The 25412-nt window shown below is 44.8% G+C and overlaps 1 protein-coding gene across 5 annotated transcripts in view; it reads right to left on the minus strand.

Annotated features, from left to right (window-relative positions):
• Positions 1-2554: 2554 nt before the first annotated feature.
• The window catches only part of kank1a (KN motif and ankyrin repeat domains 1a), a 62823-nt gene continuing 39965 nt past the window's right edge, over positions 2555-25412 (minus strand). For all 5 annotated transcript variants that reach the window (XM_079516752.1, XM_079516749.1, XM_079516750.1 and 2 more), the window contains 10 exons: positions 18349-21054; positions 14083-14265; positions 12077-12188; positions 9781-10032; positions 8860-8947; positions 7287-7506; positions 5795-5937; positions 4107-4307; positions 3652-3750; positions 2555-3542 (listed from right to left, as the gene is read on the minus strand). In XM_079516752.1, the coding sequence (XP_079372878.1) occupies positions 3480-3542; positions 3652-3750; positions 4107-4307; positions 5795-5937; positions 7287-7506; positions 8860-8947; positions 9781-10032; positions 12077-12188; positions 14083-14265; positions 18349-21054 (4067 nt within the window). In that variant the 3' untranslated portion in view covers positions 2555-3479. The remainder of the gene's footprint in view (positions 3543-3651; positions 3751-4106; positions 4308-5794; positions 5938-7286; positions 7507-8859; positions 8948-9780; positions 10033-12076; positions 12189-14082; positions 14266-18348; positions 21055-25412) is intronic.

Genomic DNA, 25412 nt, shown 5'->3' on the forward strand with positions numbered 1-25412 from the left:
AGAGCCATTGTATGTCACACTGTTCTGAGAGGTCTCAGAATCTCAATGTGGAGCAGGTCTATAAGCTCTCAACACGTGAGCTTATAGATCTACTATGCTTGTGGGCACTGGGGACATTTGGCCTTCAGATATGCATACAAGGACACAAATATTATAGGTGCATTAAAGTTACATCTGCAAAGTCATGGCATGTGTTTGTGATTTTGCCTCCTTTTTGGGCATCCCAAGTTGTTGGGACCCTCTAACAACCAGTCTGTGCGTATGCCTTAGGCTGCCAAATATAAAGACAAATAGTCTGCACCTATAGCCCAGCTCTGAGATGTTATGTAGAAGTGGTTGGTATTTTATGACGTTGGTCATAAAGGCTTCCTCTAGGCTGTGGTCAAAGGTGCAGGCTATCTCTAATACAGACACTTCTCTGGACTCTTCATCAACCACAACAATATCTGGTGTATTAGCTGCTAGAGATGTAAAGGTATCCAAGTTATCACTGAGTTGGAACATGGATGGAATGACCCTGGAATGTTTGTACATTCTCACTGAAGATGCATGGTATTTTGATATATCCTTTGCTATGAGTTCTACTATTCTATCATGGCGTGCTATGTACATTCCTTTGTATGCATAACATCCATTCAAGATGTGTGACAGTGTAAATCCTCTAGACAGAGGCTAATCAGTCATGGTCAAAAGAGGTATATTTATAATGTATACTATTTTATTGCAGTGTAATTATAGGCCTATCTGACTTTGTAGTCATACAAGTATAGGCAACATTCTCCCTGATTTGGATGGTAAAATAACAGCCAGTGTTGCTGCATAGGCCATGCAGTTTGCATGGCAAACAGTCCAGATTATATGACATGACATGTTGTTTACATGCAATGTCATATATGACACAATCTACATTCTCAATTTAGCTATAGTTTTAACAACTTTATTTCCCCCAGGAGTACATGCAGTTTGTTAAAACTACTGCCATGGTTGTAGCTTCCCAAGCTACTCATTCGAAGTAGCTTCCCAAACACTGATAATGTGTATAGAGAACTATAAAGTATTATTAGTAGACTCATTCTATTGATAGTTACGTGTGTGTGTGTGTGTGTGTGTATAATCTGCTGTAATAGCACATCAACAATAAATGAGTATGGTGAATGAATGCCGTTTTTAATTTATTGAATGGTCTGAAACCAAATTAATTTCAACACAGGTCAGTCAATTCAGCTGAGCGGATTTACTTGCACAGGATGAAGTGGTGTGCGACATACAGGCACCCAGTTAAAACCACAATGAGAGAGGGAGATGGAAAGAAGTTACCAATTAAAAAGGGTTGCATTTACAGGCCCCTGAATCAACCAATGGAGACAAATAACTGCTATGCACCATTGCTCCTGATAACATCTGCAGGCTGGTGTGTGTGTAACTCAACGAAATAGCAACACTGCCTCTATTACTTCAGCATGTTGTGATAATGACGGATTATGATAAGATAATGAAGTCACACAATGATTTAACTATTCTATTAGACTTAGTCCTTTCCTATCCCAGTGCCAGTGGTATGGAGCTGTGCAACAACAAAGGAGAGCATGAGGCCACAATATACAAGTAGATTCCTATGCTGTATATGAATAGAATTAAAATGTGAAAATGCAGAACAAAAATAAAATATCAGATGGTTTCATGTTAAAAGTAAAGGCAATTTTCAAGGTGTGTATGACAAGCACCTGCTGCTTGTAAAAATCGGTCAGCATTTGAAAAATACTAGTTCACACCAACAGAGGGAGCTGATTTGAAGTAAATGGTAGATGAAATTAGTACACAGATTCTGAGACAAGGGATAAGAGAATATGTATGAATGAATTTCAAGTTAAAAAAAGTACCCCATTGCATTGTTGAGTTTTGTCTGCATTTACAAACATTCATTATGAACTATTTTACCTTAGCGCTAGGTATACTCTTGGTTGCTTGTTTTTGCAGAAAATGCACTAAAGACTTCTGGTGATTAGTAGTTTTTGTTCCCTACCTATGTTGAATACACTTATTGTAAGTCGCTTTGGATAAAAGCGTCTGCTAAATGACTGTAATGTAATGTAATGTAATGATTATTGTCTGGAAAAGAGAGCTCGACTTGACGACTACAAACTACAAAGCACCAATGAAGGCCTTTGAAGCAGACTCTGGATATAATACCTCAGACTTCTAGTGAAGGCCTTCAAACCAAAGAGGGAATAAATACTATTTAATCAAGCCTGGCAGATCATTTCAAATTATGGAAGACAATACATTTTTAAAGCAAGAGCTTTCTTAACAAGTTATATATTTCTCCTGGATTTGGTTGCTACTCCAAGTGAAGATGGACAGGTAAGAGGGAGGCAGAGACACAGACATGCAGCGAAAGGTCATCATGAACGGGACTCGAACACACGACGCGCTGTCAGGCCATGTGGCATACGCCTGGACCGTTAGGCTCCCCATTATAAAATAGTCTCGAAATGTAATGAGGAAATTGAACATGTCAAATAAATAATTCTTTATCATGAAGACCACACATTCGTTCATTTAATTGTTTATTGATGTAAATTGTTATATGGCAAAGTCTTGGGCACTTCAATTCTCAATTTAAATGAAAGTAAGTACCTTGTTGAATACTAGTGGAGGACAGGACAGCTTACGGTATAACATACAATGAACATGAGACAGAAAGAAACTGGACACAGGACAAAAAAAAGTAGAATCTCTAATTAACCACAGTATATACAATGAAATACATTTATTTGCATTAAAAACTATACCTCGATAAATATATAACTTCATGTATCGTTAAGAAGTAATAGGAAATATTTCAAAATACTGTGATTGTTTTTAAATAGATACAAAGGATTTGTATAAAAGTAGAATTTCTCCAGTCTAGGTCACATCTATTCATTGATGCATTCATCTGCCATGGGTTGGTGCACTTAATATAGCCTACAGGCCCAATATATACAGGGAACATATATTCTAGCTTGTGGGTGTATGTAAATGATATGAACTGCTCTTCTCCTGTGATAAACATAATGCTGATAATGATGTCGGTGAAGATGATAGGTGCTGGTGCTTTTATCAACACTGAGCTCACTGGGAATTTAAAGAAACAAATCGCTTTGTAGTCAAATCGCCACTTTGGAATAAATGGCGTGGGTGCTTGAGTCTGCCTCCGTGGCAGTCTTGATGCTGGTGGATGTCCATACACTCTCGCTATTTCAGGTAGATGACGATGAGATTTCAGGCACCAGCTGGTTACATTCATTTGCGAAGGGCACTTTGGGCTTGTCATTGAGGTGAATGTGCATATGAAAAAGAATTCCAGAAACCTCCTTGGTTGGTTGGTTGGTTGGTTGGTTGGTGCCTGGGATTGGACCCCTCATCCAGCTGTGGGTAAGGCATCCTTGAATGTGAACCAATAGCAGCGCAGGGTTTTGTGGGAAGAAACGGAACCTTTAATCAAACATGCCCCTTCTAGTTGGACTGGGGGACATCTTTCTGCTGAGCCGAGGGGTCCCCTAAAATACATGCACGAAACACACACATTAAGTAAAATTTGAGAATTATAAAGAAAATTAAATATAATACCGGTAATAGACAGTTAAGCATGAAAGTTGAGGAACCCACCGGTGACTGGGCTTTGGAGAAGTTGACATGTGCATAAAGCAACACTGCAATGTCTTTGTGTCCTGCTTCCAGAGCTATGGACAAGGCATTGCTCTCATCCTGAAGAAGAAAGACAAGAAAAATCAATAAAAGGACGAAAGAAAGGTAGAGGTCTCTGACAAAGACTTACAGCATATTTAATGTGGTTTCAAGATCAACTTTGATGGACAAGAAAGATGCATAATTTATAATAATACTGTATAAACCATAATCTTTTAGAAGAAACGTTGATAGTTGCACGAGCCATGCCTCGCATGAACCCATTGAGACATGAGGACGCGACGCCTCTGTGTCACCTTGTATCTTTTAAACATTATTTTAAACTTTCAGAAAACATGATTTAGAAGACATTTGTAGAATGTGGTCTCAGGGCGAAATGTGTTAAACCCACCACCCTGGATATGTCTTGTACTCACACTGTCGTTCAGGGTGGCGTCGCAGCCTGACTGCCCCAGCAGCAGCTTAACGATCTCCACGTGGCCGTGCTCGCTGGCGCACATGAGCGCCGTGGAGCCCTCGTCGTCTTGGATGTTGACGTCGGCGCCCTGAGCCAGCAGGGCGCGCACCATGTCCATCCTGCCATGGCTGACCGCCAGCATCAGCCCCGTCTGACCAGCCTGCCACAGTCACAGCGGGGACAAACTACACAGTTAGGGTCTGGCTTTGTGTGTGTGTGGTTTGCAGTGGTGGAAAAAGTACTCACAGTACTAAAAGTACAAAGTTATTGGTATCAAAATGTACTTAAAGTACCAAAAGTTTTCAAATGTATAAAAATCTACAAGCTCACAATGAGTTTGTAGATTGGCTATTTTCAAATGGCCGAAATGTATATAGGGCTGAAGTGATACAATTTAATATATTTTTTTAGAAAGTGTAATAAAAAACAAAATCTAGTAGTAACTAATGTTTTCAAATTATTGTGGTGGAGAAAAAGTACAATATTTGCCTCTGAGACGTAGAAGTAAAGGTATTGGAAATACTCAAGTAAAGTACAAATACCTCAAAATTGTACTTAAGTACAGTACTCAAGTAAATTAACTCAAGTAACTTTGCACCAATGCTGGTTTGTGAATGATAGAGGGGGTAGAAATAAATGGTCATGTTGTACTGCAGCTTGCTGAACAGGATCTAACACCCCTCGTCTGACACCTATCCGCGAGGGTCCATAACCTCTCCCCCTGGCAAGGAAATGAATGGCATTCAGAAAACCCTGGAAAGGACTGACATATGCTTCTCCCCCCACCTCCACAGAGATCACAGCCAGGTCTTTTTCTATCTAGACATACGCTCTTCATCAACAGTTAATGTTGAATAAGTATTCTAGATTGACATTGAAATTTGTCTTCGTAGAAACAGGAAATACACTGGTCTACTCTGAAAAACTCAACCATCTTCCATTCTGCTGACGACAAGAGAAGCCCGGAAAGATCAGTTTTTGCAAAAGTGGCAAAGTGAACTTAATAATATGACATCATGTGACATTTACGTTGAGTACAAACAAAAGTTAGAAAAATACCTTTTATGTACAGTACAGACAGGCCATTTGTAACTTCAGGTTGAACAACACGAGAATCCCAAAGGTCATTGGTAGATATAAAGGGCTGGAAAGAAGTCGGAGGCTATGCAATCTATGTAACGAAAACCGTGTCGGAGATGAGTATCACGTTATGTTGGAATCATGTAAGAATACTAGCATTATGAACTTTAGACAAAAATACCTGCCAATTTATTTTATAACCCACCGATCTACGTTTAAATGAATTTCAATACTAAAATCAGACAAACCAAAAGTAATCTATAAATTGGGTGCTTCTCTGAAAAATATTCTTCCGCTGTTCAACTAATGAATACAATGCCTTTTGCTATGTCTGTATGTATATTGTGTATTGTATACTATTTATGGATCTGTGCTCAATACCATGTGAACATGGTCGTGAGTTAAATAAATTATGATAATGAGAAATTGCACATCACATTGCAAATCACAAAATCAACTAGCATTAGATGGATTCCTAGTCGACTCGACACTGCAATCACCTTCACATCTTTGAGAGAGGGTGTTATTGGCGGTGACCGCATGTGGAAGTTTGCCGCGCCCGCTTACCTGGCTGGCTCTGGCGTTGACGTCGCCCTTGCTGAAGAGCTCCTCCACGATGCGCATGTCCTTGGGAGCCTCTACGGCCGCCAGGGCAGCTAGCATGATGGGTGTGTAGCCTGCCATGTTCTGCTGGTTCACATTACACACATCTGCGTGGAGACGCGCACACACACACACACACACACACACACACACACACACACACACACACACACACACACACACACACACACACACACACACACACACACACACACACACACACACACACACACACACACACACACACACACACACACACACACACACACACACACACACACACACACACACACACAGTGAGCATTCCAACACTTCAATAACACGCTGATTAGGGGTGCCATAGCTAATCGATTTAATTTAATAGATTATCAAAAATAAACTATTAATAATCAATCCTTATTTTGGGCATGTCATCATAGGTGAAGAGTTTCAAGCTCACAATGCGACACGTTCAGAATAATAATCGATAGTTGCAGCCCTGACTCTGATGTGTTCCACAAGATTGACTTGTTACCCTGCCCCCTTGTGTCTCATGTCAGTCACAAACACAATAATGTACAAGAGCGGCCTCCTCAGTCAATCACATCCCCTCCCTCGTCAAACAAACATGTATAGAGGGCATGGGCTGGGTCTGCATAATCAAAAAACAAGTCTACACTCTGGTCTAGAACCTGCTTATTCAGACCTGGAGCGATACAAACTACACAAGAATGGAGGAACCTCTAGAGATACAGTGAACTTCAGAGATGTCAGAACATAGTTAGCGACAGGGCCAAAGTGAGCATGGGGGGTCAACCTGCCAGGGACGGGAGGGTTTTGGGTAAGGAACTGGGGCTGCGGGAGGACAATGGTTACAATGGGCCAGGGGGTGGATGTGGGAGTCGCAGACTGAAAGACAGCACAGGAACACAAAGGCCTGGGGGGACAAAGGGCTTTCAGTGCAGCGAGTGGCCGGGACCTCATCACAGTCTATTGAGCGTTCAGAGAGAGCCACGGATCAGTAAGGAGGGGGAGGAGGATGTTCAGTGGAAAGGAGGCGAGAAGGATGAGAAATGGCAAGAAGGGTGGAAGAAGCAACAGGGCAGAGGGTGGAGTGAGTAGAAAAGGGGGGACTTCTCACTTCTGAGCAGAACACATGTGGTCAGCTCCACCAGGAGTCAAACAAGGCTGATATGGTTCATGAGATAAAGCACACCAAACCCTCGCCTCTGGCTATTCACGCATTGGAACGTGGGTATGATATACTGCTAGTTCAGGAGCCACTATCTTCTAATCTAGAAAAACGAAACATAATCTCACCCACTTCTCTACACCTGTAAAGCTGACAATATAGTTGAAGTTACAAGTAATGTTTTTCAAAGGTCGTAGCCTTAGTCAGAAATCTATCTCCTTTATTGTAACTGAAAATGGTCTCTTAGCTCAGGTTTTCAGCTAACTAAACACCTGCTTTACTCACCTGCATCCAGCAGCTTCTTAACCACCTGGAAGTTGGAGTGGGAGACACTGTAGTGCAGCGCCGTGTTGCCGTTTCCATCGGCCATGTTGGCGATGTGACGCAGCACGGCCGGCGAGACGGCCTCAAAGCCGTCCAGATAGTCCTCCACCATGCCCGACACGGCCGCCTTCTGGCTGGACACGCGGAACCACTCGTGCTGCACCGTGTTCAGGCACGCCCTCTGGGAATGGTACACAGAAGGAATACATAGGATCAGTATGGACAAAACTCTGTGAAGTGATTGTCAATGGGAATTTTATGTTTGTGTAGGACGAAGTTTACCCTAATAGCTGGTTATAGGAGGGGCTAGCGCCCCTAAAAAAATAAAGAAAAGAGGGATATAAACCTCTTTCTTTAATGGCATTTCTGCTTAGACAAATGGTAAGGATGGAGGACACACCGGGCAGGGAAATGTAGAAATTCCTCGTGGGTAAAGAACCAGATTGGCTATTTTCAAAAAGGTTTTTGAAATTCTTTGCCTAATGACATGCCTAATATAGGGACACCACAGTTAAAGTGGTTAATAAGACCTCAGAAACCTCCCAAAATAAATTGATTTGAATACTTTTAGCCCATGACCCACCTAATTCCATCACACTTTGCTAGTTTAGGATGTCTCAGGGTAGAAGACAGGGTAAGCAAATAAAAATGGGATTGGTATTTAAGATGTGGACAGTGCCCTCATTCCCTCATGACCGACTACTTCTCCAAAGTTTCCACCCACAGGCCACAACACTAGAGGGAGTGGCCACGATCTGGTAATAACCAAATTTAGAACAAACATGGGAATATTCTCATTCTACTACTCTGCAACCAAAATGTGGAATGCCCTGACAGTAACACCATCCATTAAAGGATGTGAATCACCATGTTCTCCCCGTGTCCTCTAGGGTAGGTACCCTCACAAAAAACATGCAGTAATCCTGGTCTCTAAACTACCTTCCCCTGGCCAGCCAGGGCGCCTGATGGAGGGGATAGGAACTGGATGGAATAACCTTCCGCGCGCTACGTCCAGCCGGGGAAACTGTCCCCTGTCAAGTGAAAAGAAGCAGCTTGGACTCCTCAAGTGTAGCGCCCAGGATTACATTAGACAATTGACACTGGGTGAAAAAATGGGTTGCAAAATTGTGGGATAAAAACTAAAAAAAATAAAAAAATAAAAATCACTTGTTTCTTTCGAAATTGGCCTGAAAAAACATCTAGCAGGAGACCACAAGGGGGTGGTAAATACAAATTCACAGGTGTCATTCACTGCTGCCATTTTCTCCTTTGTACACATGTTGTATTTTGTATTTGTTGATGACAGGTATTGTGTAAATTTGTTATGCTATGCTGATGAATTACATAGGACATAGAAATACATAGGTCCACAATGGAAACAAGTCCCCGGGACTTTGTCATCGCTTTACTCTTACTGTCTGACTGTACCTTGTGCAGTTTACATGTCTGTCTGACTAATTAAGTATTTCATCGAACAATCAAATAATAGAATAGATCACAGAGAGAGAGGACCACAGAGAAGGAAAATACTCACCAGGTCTTTACTGGTCACAGCCTTGGCGTCACTCAGGTGTGTTTTAAGAACATTGCATGCAGCCAGCATCTTCTCACTTAGCTCATACCTGCAGGGACGCAGGGGAAGGAACGTGGACAGAACATAGAAAGGCTTTCATTAGGCCAAATGCTATATCTAATCTACTACTCAACAACAACCTACTGTATGATCTTGTCCTCTGAGATGTTTTAAAAGTTCTTTAGGACGCCCAATTAATCCAACTCTTCATCTCAAGATAATAATTTTTATCCCACGATATTGCAACCCATTTCTTTCACCCAGTGTCAATTATCTAATGTAATCCTGGGCACTACACTTCCTCTGCAAACCTGGGGGGGGCAGCGGACTGACCTCATGCTTCCTTCTATGCATGAGGAGTGCAAGCTGCTTCTTTTCACCTAACAGGGGGGAGTTGCCCCGGCCGGACGCAACGCGTGGAAGGAACATGTTATTCTGACCAGTTCCTTTCCCCTCCATCAGGTGCCCCCTTTATTTTCAACAGGCCAACATTGCTGAAGTTGTTTTAATTTGTTTTTAATGTGTTTTTAAAAAAAAAAAAGTTTAGTCTTATTTTATTTGATTAGTTTGATTAGTTGCAATATTGGGTATTTGTATTTGTCAACAAAACATCCTACCATTTAAAAATGTATAACAAAATTGGAAGGTACGATTTCATATCCACCCACAATACTAGACTTGCGCTATGTATGAAATAAACTCAAAGATTAAAACTAAGGACATTTTCACTATGATTTTAGTTTTGTGAACGCACAATACAGCTTCAGTTAGTTTTTATATCAGTTTACAAAAAAAAGAAAATCACTAAATGCGTTATGTTTATTTTGTTATTCATGATTTCATTAGTTTTAGATAACTATTAAAACCTTGCCGTCTACCAACCTCTCTCTCATCTCCTGCTTCTCTGGACTATCCTCTTCCTCTCTGCTCTCCACATCCACCGCTCCCTCGCTCTGGAACCCTTCCTGGGTTGACGTTTCTTCCACCTTCCCATGTTCCTCCTGTCCTCCCTGCTCCTCCTCCTTCTCCTCTTCCTCCTCCTCCTCTTCCCCCTCCTCCTCTTCCTCCTCCTCCTCTGACCCAGAGGAGCTGCTCTCCTCTGAGCTGGAGTCGTCGCTCGACGTAGTCTCGTACCTACACCAGCAGGGGGAGACAAACACGGCACAATAGCTCTCAGGGCATGACCTCCAGTAGGTTTACCAGCACCTCATTCATTCATTACTTCATTTTGTTCAATAAACCAGTGGTTCCCAAACACTGGGCCGGGACCCATTTGTGGGTTGTGGACACATTTTCGTGGGTTGTGAAACACATACATACATACATACATACATACCGGTATTTCAAAAGATAAAAATAAAAAAGTCAAACCTTTTTCAAAAGAAATGAATTGAAGGAGTAGTGAAAATAGGACATTGTTGTAGGCTTGGAGATCTGCTATTTTCACTAGTTTGAGTCCCAGGGAGGGAGACATCAAAATGTCTCTTTTGGCCCTCGAGCAAAACACGTTTGGGAACCACTGCACTAAAAAACAGCTTTAAAACAGCCCAGGGTTGGCACAAAAGCAGATCGGACAACACAAGTAAAAATAGCTGATCTACAAGGTGCCAGCTGCCAGTGTAAATACAAATAAAAACTATAGTAATGAGGCTGCTTATCTGCCTGTGTATAACATAGAGATATATTATGCATTGTATACTGGACATAGATACATTTATTAGTGTGTATGTATCTATGTCACTCCGTTCATAATTTAGTTGAGTAGTAGCTGGTTTAGTTGTCTTTTACACTGGAAATTGTATGAATGTATATTTTATTGTACTTTTATGGAATATGTCTCTGCTACCGTGTCTACCTCCTCTGAAACAAGAGGCACTTAGTTCACAGACACAGATATACTCAAAGGGCCACAATGGAAATAAGCAAGCTCTGCAGCAATATTGGGTCTTATTCCCCTGTTTCGGCGGGAAGGTACTGGGGCTCCTTGTGTGTGCCATGTCTGCTTATTATAAGCGACCTTTGGCTTGTTTTCTGTAAAGTCGCTTGTAAATAAATTATTGGTAGGTTGTTTTTTTTGGGCTCGTTTCTAAAGTGTACACAGTAGTTGCTTATTTGGGCTTGCTTCCTAATGTTGTTTAATACCAGTGGTTCCCACATTTCTTCACGTCAAGGAACCCCAGATTAATATGTAATTTCTCCACGGACATCCATCTAAAAATATTTTGTGCTATTTTTGTTAAAATGTTTTTAAAATATTCAAAATATTTCAATTTATTCTCAATATGTTTTTAAATAACAGATGTACAACCTCACAATGTGTCACTGTGGGCATGTAGATCTGCTATTTTCATTTGTACTTGTTTTCATAGACCTGGCCACTTGTTTCTCTTGCAAAACTGGCAACACAGCAAGAGGAAGAGGAAGTTATGCACACACAAAACGCAAAGACTTATGGGTTATAGGAAACAGGTCAATACTTTTGACAGATATGTACAAATATATGGTCATAATGTATATGCGTTTTGTAAAGATGTCACTTAATCAATCTATCTGCAAATTTGTCCAGACAGTGTGGAAAAGAACAAACATAGCATACAGTAGCACAAACGTCGCTCACTCTCTGCTGATTACTGATCGTCTGCACCTTTGTTGCACACACACACACACACACACTCATCTCTCTCTCTCTGTCGCTCTGATTAATTAGTCTTAATTATGTCCTGCAGCTGTGCCTAGTTTCTGCCGGGAGCTGCCTATGCCATAAAAAAAGCATAGGTGAGTTCCAGTCTACAGCCATACTAGCTCAACTGTGCACACATCTATGTTGCATTGTTTTAAAGTAGCATACTGCTGTATGAAGCATTTATATAGCACTTTTATCCAAATCGCTTTTTATATGTGCATTACATTTACCTATTCATACACCGATGGCAGAGGAAACCATGCAAGGCACCAACCTGCACATCTGGATCAATTAGGGGTTCAGAGTCTTGCTCAAGTACACTTCGACACTACAGTGACTCTGGGGGAGCCCGGGATGGAACTGGGAACCTCACGGTTTTCCCATCCAGTCGTTCTGCCGGCCACTCTACCCCTGATCCACTGCCGCCCCCCCAACTGTAATTGAATGGTCCTATGTGGCATGGGAATATAGTATTTGAATATATTTGACACTCACCCTCCATTCACCCCAACAAATTGCAGGTTCTTTTTGGTGCCATTAGACCCTGGTCGGCCGTCTTTCTTTTTCATGATGGATTTCAGGGTGCTCTGACTGCTCTGCGGACTTCCTGGGGAGAACAAGGCAAAAACCAATGAGGAGTGGAGGCTCCCAAAACTGGATGACAGTTGTGAGCTTGTAGATCTCATGTAGATCACATTTTTGATGTGCAACCAACATACAATTTATACAGTGCTTTTCAAAAAGTATATATATATATATTATTTTATTTTTAATCTGACGTGCACGCGATGTGCACATGGATGCACCCACGGTTATTTATTCTTTCATTTGTCCCATATCTCTGGCACCTGGCCAGCGTTTCTGTTTAACAGGTGGCATGGATTGAGCAAGATGCCCAAGGCGTGTCCTAGAGCACTGATTCCCAAACACTGGGAAAAAGCAACATTTTTCATTCAATGAAATACAAGAACAATCTGAGAAATTCCATGAATTAGAAAGTAGTAGAAAGTTTAGAAAGTTTAAGTAGTAGTAAGATAACAGCGCGGCATGAAGCAACGCGTTGTGAGCTTGTAGATCTGCTATTTTCACTAGTTTGGGTCCAGGGGAGACATCAAGTTTGTCTTTTTGTTTGTCAAGTTTGTCAGGCCTCCGATGGGCGTGAAAGTTAGGGTGATAAAATATGCCGGCTTCCTGGTTGACCGCACAATAATTTCAAACCATGTTACAGTGAGAGAAATATCTCACAATTTAAATATACAAAACAGATGTCTGGAGTAGAATTGCTGTACTTGTTTGGCATCAAACAATGTCGTGATAGCTTGGGTTCATAAGAGACCGTGGATTACACCTGAGAAACCACTACGCCTGCTGCACTCCAGGCCTGACAAACAGCCTACGCAACTACCCATATGTTTTAAATCAGCCGAGGACACCCACTGAATGGTAATTGTACAAGAGAATATGACATCCTGTTTGGATTGGAAGTTTGAATTAACTACTTAAGCCCCATTTCAGAAATAGCAAAAAATAGCCCATCTACAAGCACACGGTGGACGCGTGCTATGAGCTTGCAGGTCTGACCTTTTTTTAAGTTTCCACCACCTGCCCAAGGCCCCGAAATAGGGACATTAGGTTGAAAGTCCTTAAGAGTGTGAGCTTATAGATTGGCTAATTTTGCATATGGCACTATTGTACAATGAAGTAGCGCACTGAATAAAACAAAAAGTTAATAGGGAGATAAAAGGTGTCTGCCCGATAGATAATTATAATTTAAAAATATCTATTAACATTTGGTTTCCTCTTAAGAAAATGTTCCCTCCAAGCAGTTCATTGAGACTAATTCAAAGTGAACTGAAGCCAACAACTTAACTAAATAGTCTGGTTAATTCCTTCCAAATAGCTGGTAGAGGCTGAATGGCTCTGTACGACATGATCAACTGCTGTGGTGGAGGAGAAAAGTAGATAAGTACTGAGTGTCTTTGTCCAGTTCTTTCCAACGCTATCAAGTCGGTGTGGCATGGGAACGAGCCCCAAACCCAGAAGTATCCAAATCATTTTAAGTACAGGCCTCGCAAAGCCAAATACCAGCCTAGAGCCAGAACAGTCGGCACATCTGCCAAGACTCGCCCCAATGGGCCTCCACTGCTTCTCTTGGGGGGGGGCAGCTCTGTGCGCACGCATGTGTGTAGGGGGCGCACACCACGTGCATGAGCAAGGTTTCATGTATGTACATGTATGCATTTTTTCTGTGTGTATGTATGAACGTGCATATGATACTTTCAGCATGCTTCCTTTATTTTGACAGGTGGGGGAGTGTGAACAGCCTGGGGGTACTACCAGGTTCACAAGTCCTGCTGCTGCTGTTGTTGGCTGTATTTACCCTGTTGCATGGAGCTCAACTACATTCTTCACCTGGAAAATCTAATGACAACGGCGCTACAGTGCTAATGAGGCGTTACAAGAGCCATGGTTAGCAGCAGTGGGGTTGCAGAGGTACCTACCGTGCAGTGCTGTGGACATCTGCTGATCCATACGGATCTTCTGCTCCGCCTGCTGCTGCGGGGAAAGGGTGGAAGCAGGATTGTCTGCGGCAGGCGGGGACGTTGACGACGTGGTGGTCAGCTGTGTGTGGGAGAGCTCTGTTCGCACGCTCACTGACTGGGAGACTACTTGCTGGCTGCCTTCTACAGGAGGGGGAGATTGACGTTAAGCGACAGATGCACAGCCTGGCCTTGCACAGGTAGTCAGGAAAGTAGTGCACACAGCTTCACCATGTCCTCACATTTTATGAACTACCTTTTATTTATTTTCTGTTTATTATTATTATTGTATTATTCCCAATTTGTGTGTCTTTTCAATTAACCTAAAACAGTTTCATGCAATCTGTGCTGCATTCATGCATGAAAACTGAAAGGTTTGTGCACAAATGTTTGACTCAAATGCTGTGCACATGAAGAGCTCTGAAAGTAACAAGCAAGGGGGTTAAATTCCATGTTGGATCTCATGGTGTTTTATTATGGTAAAACCCATCCAGAGTGCTCTTTGATCTAAAAGTGCCTGGCAGGTATGGACAAGACTTTACAGATGCTTACACACAAACACTCACACATTGAGTAAACACTCAAGTGCACATCAAGTTTACATTTTCAGTTAATAACCAACTTCCAGGCACAGTTTATTACTACAATTGTAATAATACAAGTGTCATGTTTTTGCAACATTACATTCTGAAATATTTTAATGGGAGAAAAAAAAATATTCATTCTTATTAACCACATGGACCCTAAGGTCCCTATTCTGGGCTTGTCATAATAGGCAAAGATTCAGCAAGCTCGCAATACGATGCATTATAATTTGTGAGAGAGATTTGGTGTAGAAGGAAAAAGGGAGAGGGCCTAGTATAAAGCCTTGGGGGACGCTGGTCAACAAAGTATATAGGATCTAAATGGTTAAGGTAGAATCTAGGGTTAGCAAATGCAGGAATGATTGATGTTGAAAGATGAGTGGGCTGAAAGAATGCTCCTGTCATCTGGATTTAGAAACTCAGCTGTTTTGCTTCAAGGTCAGACCTGGAGAACATTATCCATGCAGATATTCCCTTTTGTCCTGGTTTTTCACCGTATACAGAAATATTCTCCGACCTGTTTGAAATGCAGCAGCAACGGTCCACCAACCGCAACCAAGAAACAGGATCATGTCACTGGCTCGCGGGTTGACTTTAGACATAGTTTAAAACCTTTAGCACTAGTATATCTGCTTTACAGTGGTTTTTGCAGTTGTTGACATTCAATTCTATTTAAAACATTTTCACCTTTAATTCATAATTTTAATACTTTTACTTTGATATGTTTTATCGCCCGTTCCTGTCTCTGGAACTGGCATCAGGCTTACTCTTACTACCTTTGACCTACACATTATTTTTTTCTCGTATTATAGTCCTTGATTATTATTACTACTATGTGTAATTACTAGAACAGCACCATTAGTCTTCCAAGAGAGGCCAGTATCTGACCAAAAACAAGCTTGCACTGAAGACAGACAATGAGCCCCTCTCTATCCGTATGGCAACCAGGACGCCCCATGCGGTTATGTAACGAGGGAGCCATGAATCAGCATCAACAGTGAGGCGCTAGCCAGAGGATGGGAGGGGTGTTGGACACAGGGGGACGTGGGCAAAAACAACAAGTGGCCAATAGGTCCGATGCCACTGGCTCCTGAAAGAAATGAGCTCATTGTTGGTACAGGTCCAAAGCCCCCGCCGCATTTTTCGGGGTCAGAGATAACTTTGGCCTGTCCGATCCCATCAGGCGTCACTTTACACATGCAGACAGTGTGTGAACCCCCGTCCTCCTCCTCCCACCATCTCCTCTGCAGCATGGCACAAACCCCCGTCCTCCTCCACCCACCATCTCCTCTGCAGCATGGAGAACCCCCGTCCTCCTCCACCCACCATCTCCTCTGCAGCATGGCACAAACCCCCGTCCTCCTCCACCCACCATCTCCTCTGCAGCATGGCACAAACCCCCGTCCTCCTCCACCCACCATCTCCTCTGCAGCATGGCACAAACCCCCGTCCTCCTCCACCCACCATCTCCTCTGCAGCATGGCACAAACCCCCGTCCTCCTCCACCCACCATCTCCTCTGCAGCATGGCACAAATCACCCCCGTCCTCCTCCACCCACCATCTCCTCTGCAGCATGGAGAACCCCCGTCCTCCTCCACCCACCATCTCCTCTGCAGCATGGCACAGTGAACCCCCGTCCTCCTCCACCCACCATCTCCTCTGCAGCATGGCACAAACCCCCGTCCTCCTCCACCCACCATCTCCTCTGCAGCATGGCACAAACCCCCGTCCTCCTCCACCCACTATCTCCTCTGCAGCATGGCACAGTGAACCCCCGTCCTCCTCCACCCACCATCTCCTCTGCAGCATGGCACAAACCCCCGTCCTCCTCCACCCACCATCTCCTCTGCAGCATGGCACAAACCCCCGTCCCCCTCCACCCACTATCTCCTCTGTAGCATGGCACAGTGAACCCCCGTCCTCCTCCACCCACCATCTCCTCTGCAGCATGGCACAAACCCCCGTCCTCCTCCACCCACCATCTCCTCTGCAGCATGGCACAAACCCCCGTCCTCCTCCTCCCACCATCTCCTCTGCAGCATGGCACAGTGAACCCCCGTCCTCCTCCTCCCACCATCTCCTCTGCAGCATGGCACAAACCCCCGTCCTCCTCCACCCACCATCTCCTCTGCAGCATGGCACAAACCCCCGTCCTCCTCCACCCACCATCTCCTCTGCAGCATGGCACAAATCCCCGTCCTCCTCCACCCACCATCTCCTCTGCAGCATGGCACAAACCCCCGTCCTCCTCCACCCACCATCTCCTCTGCAGCATGGCACAAACCCCCCTCCTCCTCCACCCACCATCTCCTCTGCAGCATGGCACAAACCCCCGTCCTCCTCCACCCACCATCTCCTCTGCAGCATGGCACAAACCCCCGTCCTCCTCCACCCACCATCTCCTCTGCAGCATGGCACAAACCCCCCTCCTCCTCCACCCACCATCTCCTCTGCAGCATGGCACAAACCCCCCTCCTCCTCCACCCACCATCTCCTCTGCAGCATGGCACAAACCCCCGTCCTCCTCCACCCACCATCTCCTCTGCAGCATGGCACAAACCCCCGTCCTCCTCCACCCACCATCTCCTCTGCAGCATGGCACAAACCCCCGTCCTCCTCCACCCACCATCTCCTCTGCAGCATGGCACAAACCCCCGTCCTCCTCCACCCACCATCTCCTCTGCAGCATGGCACAAACCCCCGTCCTCCTCCACCCACCATCTCCTCTGCAGCATGGCACAAACCCCCCTCCTCCTCCACCCACCATCTCCTCTGCAGCATGGCACAAACCCCCGTCCTCCTCCACCCACCATCTCCTCTGCACTAGCATGGCACAAACCCCCGTCCTCCTCCTCCCACCATCTCCTCTGCACTAGCATGGCACAAACCGGGCCGCCACAGATTAAAAATAGACCTTTGGTCCTCAGCCACGTTATTATATCAGCCATATTGTTTGCATTGCCTCATTGCAGCATTGTTGTATCTCTTTGTGGACAGGTCAGTGAGGGATGGTGACAATTCAGTTCAAGTTTGTTCCTCACCGAATAGTTCCTTACGAGTGCACTGCAGGGGAAAATATAGCTAGTATGTGTGCTGAAGACTATTTCAAAATTGACGTCTAACAAATATATCAGCAATATGTACAGTATATGTATATATATTATGAATCACCTATTTATGCATTGCTCAATGCATTGAAAGGTAGCTAAATTAATTAAGGTAGCTAAAAAGCCTCAATAAATGCTCAATCCTAGTGAAAGAGTGAGAGAGCAGAGCAATGGATTGGGTAATACAACTCAGGGTTTAAAACGAGTCAATCTTGTGAAATCTAATTGTTTCAGTAAATCTTCACTTTCTCTTCAATGTCCCCCCAAGGCAGCAGATTAATGGCTAACAGCCATTTTGGTTAGATGTTTTACAGTCTGGCTGCGCCAGCTGTGTGTGTGTGTGTGTGTGTGTGTGTGTGTGTGTGTGTGTGTGTGTGTGTGGCGTGTGTGTGTCCCTTGACAATTCATTGCTAGGAAACTATGTACAGTATTTTGCAATACAGTGACTGAGAGAAGGGATGCCAACATATTATGCATTCAGTCATCAACTTGCAGCATAAACATAAACACACATTGGAAGCATTTAAAGCCTGACCTTTGTGGGAAGCGACGGCGCCCCCTGGCTGCAGATTCAGGATGTCAACGTTTCGAAGCTCCTCGGCACTCCCGTACTTCATGACCGAGTTGATGGACGAGAGGGTGTTGACCAGCTCACTGTTGATGGAACCAAACTGGGAGTGGGGCTGACCGAAGGCATCGGCGAGCTCACTGTAGTTTTCTGCCAGAAGCATTTGCTGCTCGTGAAGGAGTTTCTGCACCCTCTCGATGTAGTGGTCCAGTCCTGCAGCCCCATCGGCCTGCGCCTTTGTCGGCACAGCCTGAATGCTGACCCCCGTGCTCTCTTCCCCACTGCTTTTGGTAGATTCCGTCAGTTGGGATGGACCACAGGCTATGTTCCTGGTTTTCAGGCCAATCAAGACGTTCTCGTGAATGCTTAATGGTCCCACGCCACAGTCTTTGGTTTTGGTAGGGGAGGATTTGCCCAGGGATGACTCCACCTCTGTGGTAGTTCCCACGGCTATAGAACGCTTATTTGCTGTGTCTGTAACGTCTTTGACAAGTCCATCCCCAGCAGCAATGGTTCTGGTCTCGTTGACTACTGTGCTGGTGTGCTTGTCGCAAGTGGCCGAAACAGTGTTGGTGAATGCATCAGCCAGGATGGCTGTTCTTGTGTTGGTGGCCTTGCTCACAGCTTCCGTCTCGGTATTAGTTTGTTGAGATGCCGTCTCAGGGGTGACCATGATGCTAGAGTCCATTTTGGTGACAACATCCGGGTTGGTTCCTTGAGACACAAGCTCTTTGACAGGGTTGACAACTACGTCCACAGAACACTCCCCACAACCGACCGATCTAGACTCCTTGATCAGCTCGGCCATGGGTTCACAGAGGGCCAAGCTGTCTTCTGTGTTAACTCCAACATCACAGATGTTCAGCAGGTCCAAGCCTACTCTCTGGTGGCACATCTCCACTCGTCTCCCTACACATCGGTCGTGGACCTCCACTCTCTCATGCACCACCCATCGCTCCATGGGTACCTCAGGGCCTATGGCAATGCTGCACACACTGGGTTGACAAGTCACCCCTACAGTTTGGGTGAGAAGAGTCTTAGCCGTGCTAGCATGGCTGAACTCCATGTGATTACCCACTCCCTGGGTGTTCGTCTGGATTCTGGCCTCCACAGAAGTGCTATACATCTCGGGCCGGGCCATGCATCCCTTGTCTACTTTTTTCTTGCTGGATCCGCCGGCCGCTTGTAGCTCCAGCTTCAGCTTGCCCATCTCCATCTGGTGGGTGGTTTCTTTAAGCTGGACCTCCAGGCGGTAGACATTCTCCTTCAGCGCGTCTATGGTCTGCTGCTGGAGCTCAATCTCCTTCTCGGCTTCACTGGTCATGCCCAGCATGGCCTCAGTTACACCCACCCCGGCGCTGCGCGTCTCCTGCCGCTCCGTTGACACCCCGGTGTCACGAAACCGAGGCTCCGTGGCCAACTTCCTCTCTGTGACGGCGAGGCTGTTCATGTTTTCGTCTGCGCCGATGCCAACGTTTTGCTGGCGAGTTTGGTTCTGTGCACGAGCGGGCTGGATTTGCCGAATTTCAGCTGTGTTGGTGTCCTGGGTCTTTTTCTCCAGAGCTTGGACCTCGGCGGCCAGGCGCCTGAACTCCTCCAGACGCTGAGCGTTCTGTTCCTGGGCTTCAGGCTCCACAATGTGGAGCTCAGTTTCCTTTTGGATGGGGCCCGGGCTTTCCATCTGGTCAGCACTGCCCACACTGTACGAGCGCTTACGGAAGCCCCCGGGAGGTCCCTGGCCCTTGGACTGAGCAGTCAGTTGCCTTTTCTCTTCCTGCAGAACCGCAATCTTGACCTGTAAGATGGGAATGCTCTTGGCCTGCTCCTCTAGCTCTTTAAGCCTCTTGAGAGCCACCACCATCTGCTCACGGATCTGCTGCAGGTGCATAGGGCTGACGTTGGTCACCGGGGTGGTCATGCCAGAGCTCATGGGGCTATGGCGAATGGAGCTGCCCAGGGAAGGCGGGTAGTAAGTGCTGTATTCCCCATTGTGGAGGTGGCCATTGAGGGGCAGCGGCTGAAGGCTGCTGGGGGAAATCTGACTCAGACCCACAGAGCCAGAGTAGGAGGACAGGGAGCTGTTGGAGCCCAGGCCACCAAAGCTGGCCAGACGGCGGCGGGGAGGAGGGGGCTCGCTGTGGGGCTGCATGAGCAGACGTTCCTGTTCAAGACGCCGCCGCGTCTCCATCAGCGTCTTCTCCACTTGGGTGTTGTGGCGAGTGGCAAACCGGGGCGAGGGGGGCGGCAGGAGCTGCTTGGGCTCTGAACTGCTCAAGCAGGACAGTTGAAGCGGGGTGTCATAGGCCACGGCTGCCCTGCTCAGGGTGGGCGTCAGTGTGGGGGTGAGGGGCGGAGCGGCCTGCAGGGGCCTGGAGGTGAAGAAGACTGGGGACTGCTTGGTGTCGTCGCTGTTGGAGGAGGACAGGGAGTCTGTGGAGGTCCATTCAGCCTGAACGCTGCCCCCACTGGTGCTGCCCCTTGGCACTGTCAGTGGTCTGCTGGCCGCTCTGGGCTTCCTCTGGATGCTCAGCTTTTTAATGGTGTTGCCCCTCTCAATGTCATCCACATACTTGAGGAAATCCAGGTCTAGCTGATAACCGTAGGGGGTTTCAACGTAGTAGGGGGCCACCGAATCCTTTTCATCCTCTGTGCCTGGACACCTCTGTCCTCTCTCTGTGTAGAAAAGTAGACAAAGAGAACACAACATTCAGTTAGATGCAATGTTCACATTTTCATATTCAGAATTTCTTCAAATTCTGAATATGTTTTGATCCTCGTCTTGTGATAAGAATAGGATTTCATTTTAACAAAACAAAAATGACAGCTGGACAAATGTCTTCTTTTGCATTAAATAAGAATCTTGAAGGTAAAACTAAACATTAAGTGTTTCCTTAGCCGCAGACAATTGCCCTTATTTGCAGCTGCAAGCCTAAACACGACTCAAATGTTTCACATGTTTCTGCTAGAAAAACACGAGTGGTAATCATTTTGGAGACGGGTGGCTCAAGTCAGCCTGAAACTATGCAAGAGCCCAATGGGACAGCAACTCCCTGAAAAAATGTACTTGAGAAGTAAACAACTTGTTTGTCGAGGCACATTTACATCTCTTGATAACAATACAAAACTATATTCATTTTAATGTCACTGTTCGGTGTAAATAATGTTTTTTTTTTTTTCATAGCCTTGCATGGCATTATTCATACAACTAAACATTAACATGATTGAGGCTTGTGACCATTGACTGTATTGTGACAGACAGACCTGCTGACAACCTGCATAATCTCTTGTTTACAGAACATGGATAGTCAGAAAGCACAGAGAGATAAAAGGTCAACACACCAAGTCAATATTTTAAGTCCAAAATCCATCCCTTTTACCGATTCAAATGATCCCTTTTCTAAAAAACTAAACTGACTGTTCTACCCTCAAACACTCACATAAACACTTTTGCATGTCTTTGCAGTCTTTCCACAAAGGATGAAAAAAACAACAACATAACAATCTAGATTTAATTGTTGAGTAAACCATGTTCTTGGATGTCAATCAAAGCTGCTTATATCGAAGTCCAAATTCCACACGTCTGGTTGAAAAATGCCCCCTCAATCAGATGAGAGAGGCCTGCTTTCCCCAACTATCCAGGCCATTAGCAGACTATACATTCACACTGTGTTGGCCAAATACAGCGCCTTGTTCTTGGTATGCCAGGAACTCTTACAGACTAAAGTAAACAGGGGCTTGAAATAAACAGCCCCGCTGGTCTCACTTCCCAGGGCACACTGCTCCGACAGCCTCTTCCGTCAATCCTTTCCGTTCAGTGAAAACAGAGGAGGGAATTACAATGCTAAGCCTGCTGCGAAAACCTCACTGCCTTGTTGTTCAAACTTCACTTACCTCAGTCAAATAGCAGGCTCCAGACCCTAGCACTCTCCTCTCTCTCTCTCTCACTGTGAACGCGCTGGCAGGACAGGATATAAAAAGGAACAGACTACAGAGCTGTTCTCTCTCTCTTCACTCTTTCTCAATCCTCACTCCATAAGGGGAAAAAATTCCACTATTGGTGTAAACTTAGCCAAGCACAAGTCAGACGCGCTATTGGCCGATGGCTTCCTCCAATCGTGTGCAGCTTTCAGCCAGGCTCTTCCCTGCCCAAACAGGGGTCCTGTTATTCAGTGTCAGGTAGCTGCAGCCATGACAATAAAGCCTATGTTCTTGGGATATGTAGCTTGCTTGGCTACTTATAGCATCAGAGGTCAAACCTTTAAAACAAAGAGTTACCTATTGAACGAGAAACAGTGGGTTCATGTTGTAGTTCTTCCAAGTGAATTGAATATTAATGAATACATCTTTGAGAATGAAATGTACCAGCAAATGTTAGCCAACATCGCTTGAAAGAAAACTTCAACATCAATCCATTCTAAAATAAAGTATCTTGAACAGTGCAGATTTTGTGCTACACGTTCCAACACAAAGCGTCCACTGTCAATGCCGTGCTCTACTGTGACATGTACTGACCTGAAAGGGCACATCCTGTGTTTTCTGGTGTAAATATTCCCTGTACTCTGCTGACACAGACGGACTCTTGTACTGTCTGGAGCTGAGGACTCCCTTGGCACGAGGGACAGCGAGCACACCAGCCATGTCATAGAAGTGACAGGGTGCTCTTTGGTACTGGGGCACGGAGACCCTGAACAGCTGATCTGTGACCTCATCACTGAGGGACAACTGATGTGTGTGCGGGGGGTGCACGTTCCAGTGACAGGGTACCGATAGTCACACTGATGAGGGCTCAGGAGCCATTATGATCATCAACAGCTGTTACATTGTCAATGTGACAGGGATTACACAATACTACAGTGTTATGAGGCAGCACTCCGTTCACCGGTTTCCTTTTGACCATTCTGGGAACCCATTGGCAAAACAAAGGGAAAACCGCGCCAGTCGGTCTCGAGAGACTACCTTTTGACTAAAACAATAGACAATTTCTAATCGTTAATACAATCAGTGAAAGGAATATCAACTGATCATAATATACAGTATATGGTCAGTTGGGACAAATTTGAATATATTGTATTAAAATTCTTCTTTCCATCTAACATCTGATATATGGAGCTGGAAAACAGTCACATTCTGAAAGCAAACTTTTATTGGTCTTGAAGTGGTGATAAAATGGCCAACTGTGAGCAGTTTTAATTACCCAATGAAACATTAGGCATGTAAACAACTCAAAACAGATTTTAAAGATGGGCTTCCAAACATCTTTGTAGTGTCATGCATCCTCAGCAGGGATACAGAAATATAAATATTATTGATTACTGAACATCAACTCAACTGTAGTAGCCAAGGAAAGAAAGCTTTTTTCTTTTGATTTTCTTTTTTTACGAAGGCCAATCACAAGTCTTTCACAGACAGGAAAGTCATTACCACTGTCCTGAGGCCCAACAATGAAAATGTGCACTGCCGGCCCTGGACACAGGATGACAAGAAGTAAACCAAGTTTGTGTTTGTGTTTATTTTTATATTAAACACAAACAGTAATGTGGTCTAGGATTCTCGAAAATCTCAAATCAGACCCACGAAACTGGTATCGGTTGGGCTCTAATATTAGTTACTTAGAATGCTGGCATTCCTGTTCATGTTGGAATGTTTGTGTTGACCAATGAAGTTATATTCAGGACAGAGGAAAATGACACAATCAGCACTATGCCTATGTTTGCAGGGATGTTTGTAAAAGTTTACATTTAGTGATAACAAAAGCCCTTTAAACTCCATTGTGTGCTTGGATACGGAAAACAAAGTACTGCACTAAAAAGGCTGCATAGTTTCCTAGTTGCATGTGAATTTGTCAACAGCACCTCCAAGGCACAACTATTTCCTGGTTTTAACCACTTAAACCATCTATACTTAGTAAACTAATTGTTTACCAGGGTCTGCGCTGTACTCTGTCCCCTTTTCCCTCCACTCTTGGACGAAAATAACCAACCTTATTTACAACCTCACAACGCGTTGTGATGCGTCGTAACTTAAGCTTGTAGATCTGCTATTTCTATGGCAAACATTCCCTCGTAGAATAGGGATGCTAGGTTTCAAGTGGTTTAATCACTAATCCGTGAAATTCCGCATCCGTTTTGCTAGCCTACGCTCACTGGCACATTATACCAGCGAGAGAGCTTTATGAGCACACATTCTTAACAGGATGAGAACTACTGCTGCCATACATCGTATACTGTTGGTTTCCCTGATGACTAGCTACATGACGCCTAGACACATCACTGTTTATTTTGTACATACTGTACAAGACTTCACCTACAATGTAGATACTGTACACATCCTGTACGAGTACATACAGTACAGAGTGCATACTTGTGCAGTAAATGGGCAGTTAAAAATGTCAACATCCCCCAAACACATAATTCAATCGTGTCCGTCTAACAAAATGTATACTTTTTCCAATGAAAACCACCCAAAATAGCAGTTGAGAAGATTACCATTATTCCCTGTCTAGAACGCAAGAGAACTTTCCTTCGAGTTCCAAGAAAATCATAAGACAGGTCTTGCGTGAAGCCCTACAGTAGCTAGTGTTAAAACAATATTTAAGTTACCAGAAAATGGTGTAATATTCATGTATCATACTCACACTTGGGTGTGTGACGCTGAATGTTGGCAAAATACTGCTGTGTGAAGTGTTTAGAGGACAGGACTAGTGTATGGTAGCTACTAGCCAGACACACGCCCCGACACAGAATAACAGAGGTTCCACACACACACACACACACACGCGCACACACACGCACACGCGGTATTTCCTGACCCTGCCTGTGAGCCCCATACGCCTAATTTGTCACAACAACGTTTGATCAACCCCTCTTACTGCATAAGTGTAAAATCACGAATAGCAGACCTACAAGCTCGTAGCGCGGCACTCGGTGCCGCGCTATGAGCTTGTAGATCTGCTATGAGCTTGAAGACATGCATTCTTACATAAACCCAGGATGCAAACACCAAACAACACAGCACTACACTACACATTTTGT

Source organism: Electrona antarctica, assembly GCF_951216825.1.
Source record: "Electrona antarctica genome assembly, chromosome: 12".
NCBI classification, from domain to species: Eukaryota; Metazoa; Chordata; class Actinopteri; order Myctophiformes; family Myctophidae; genus Electrona; species Electrona antarctica.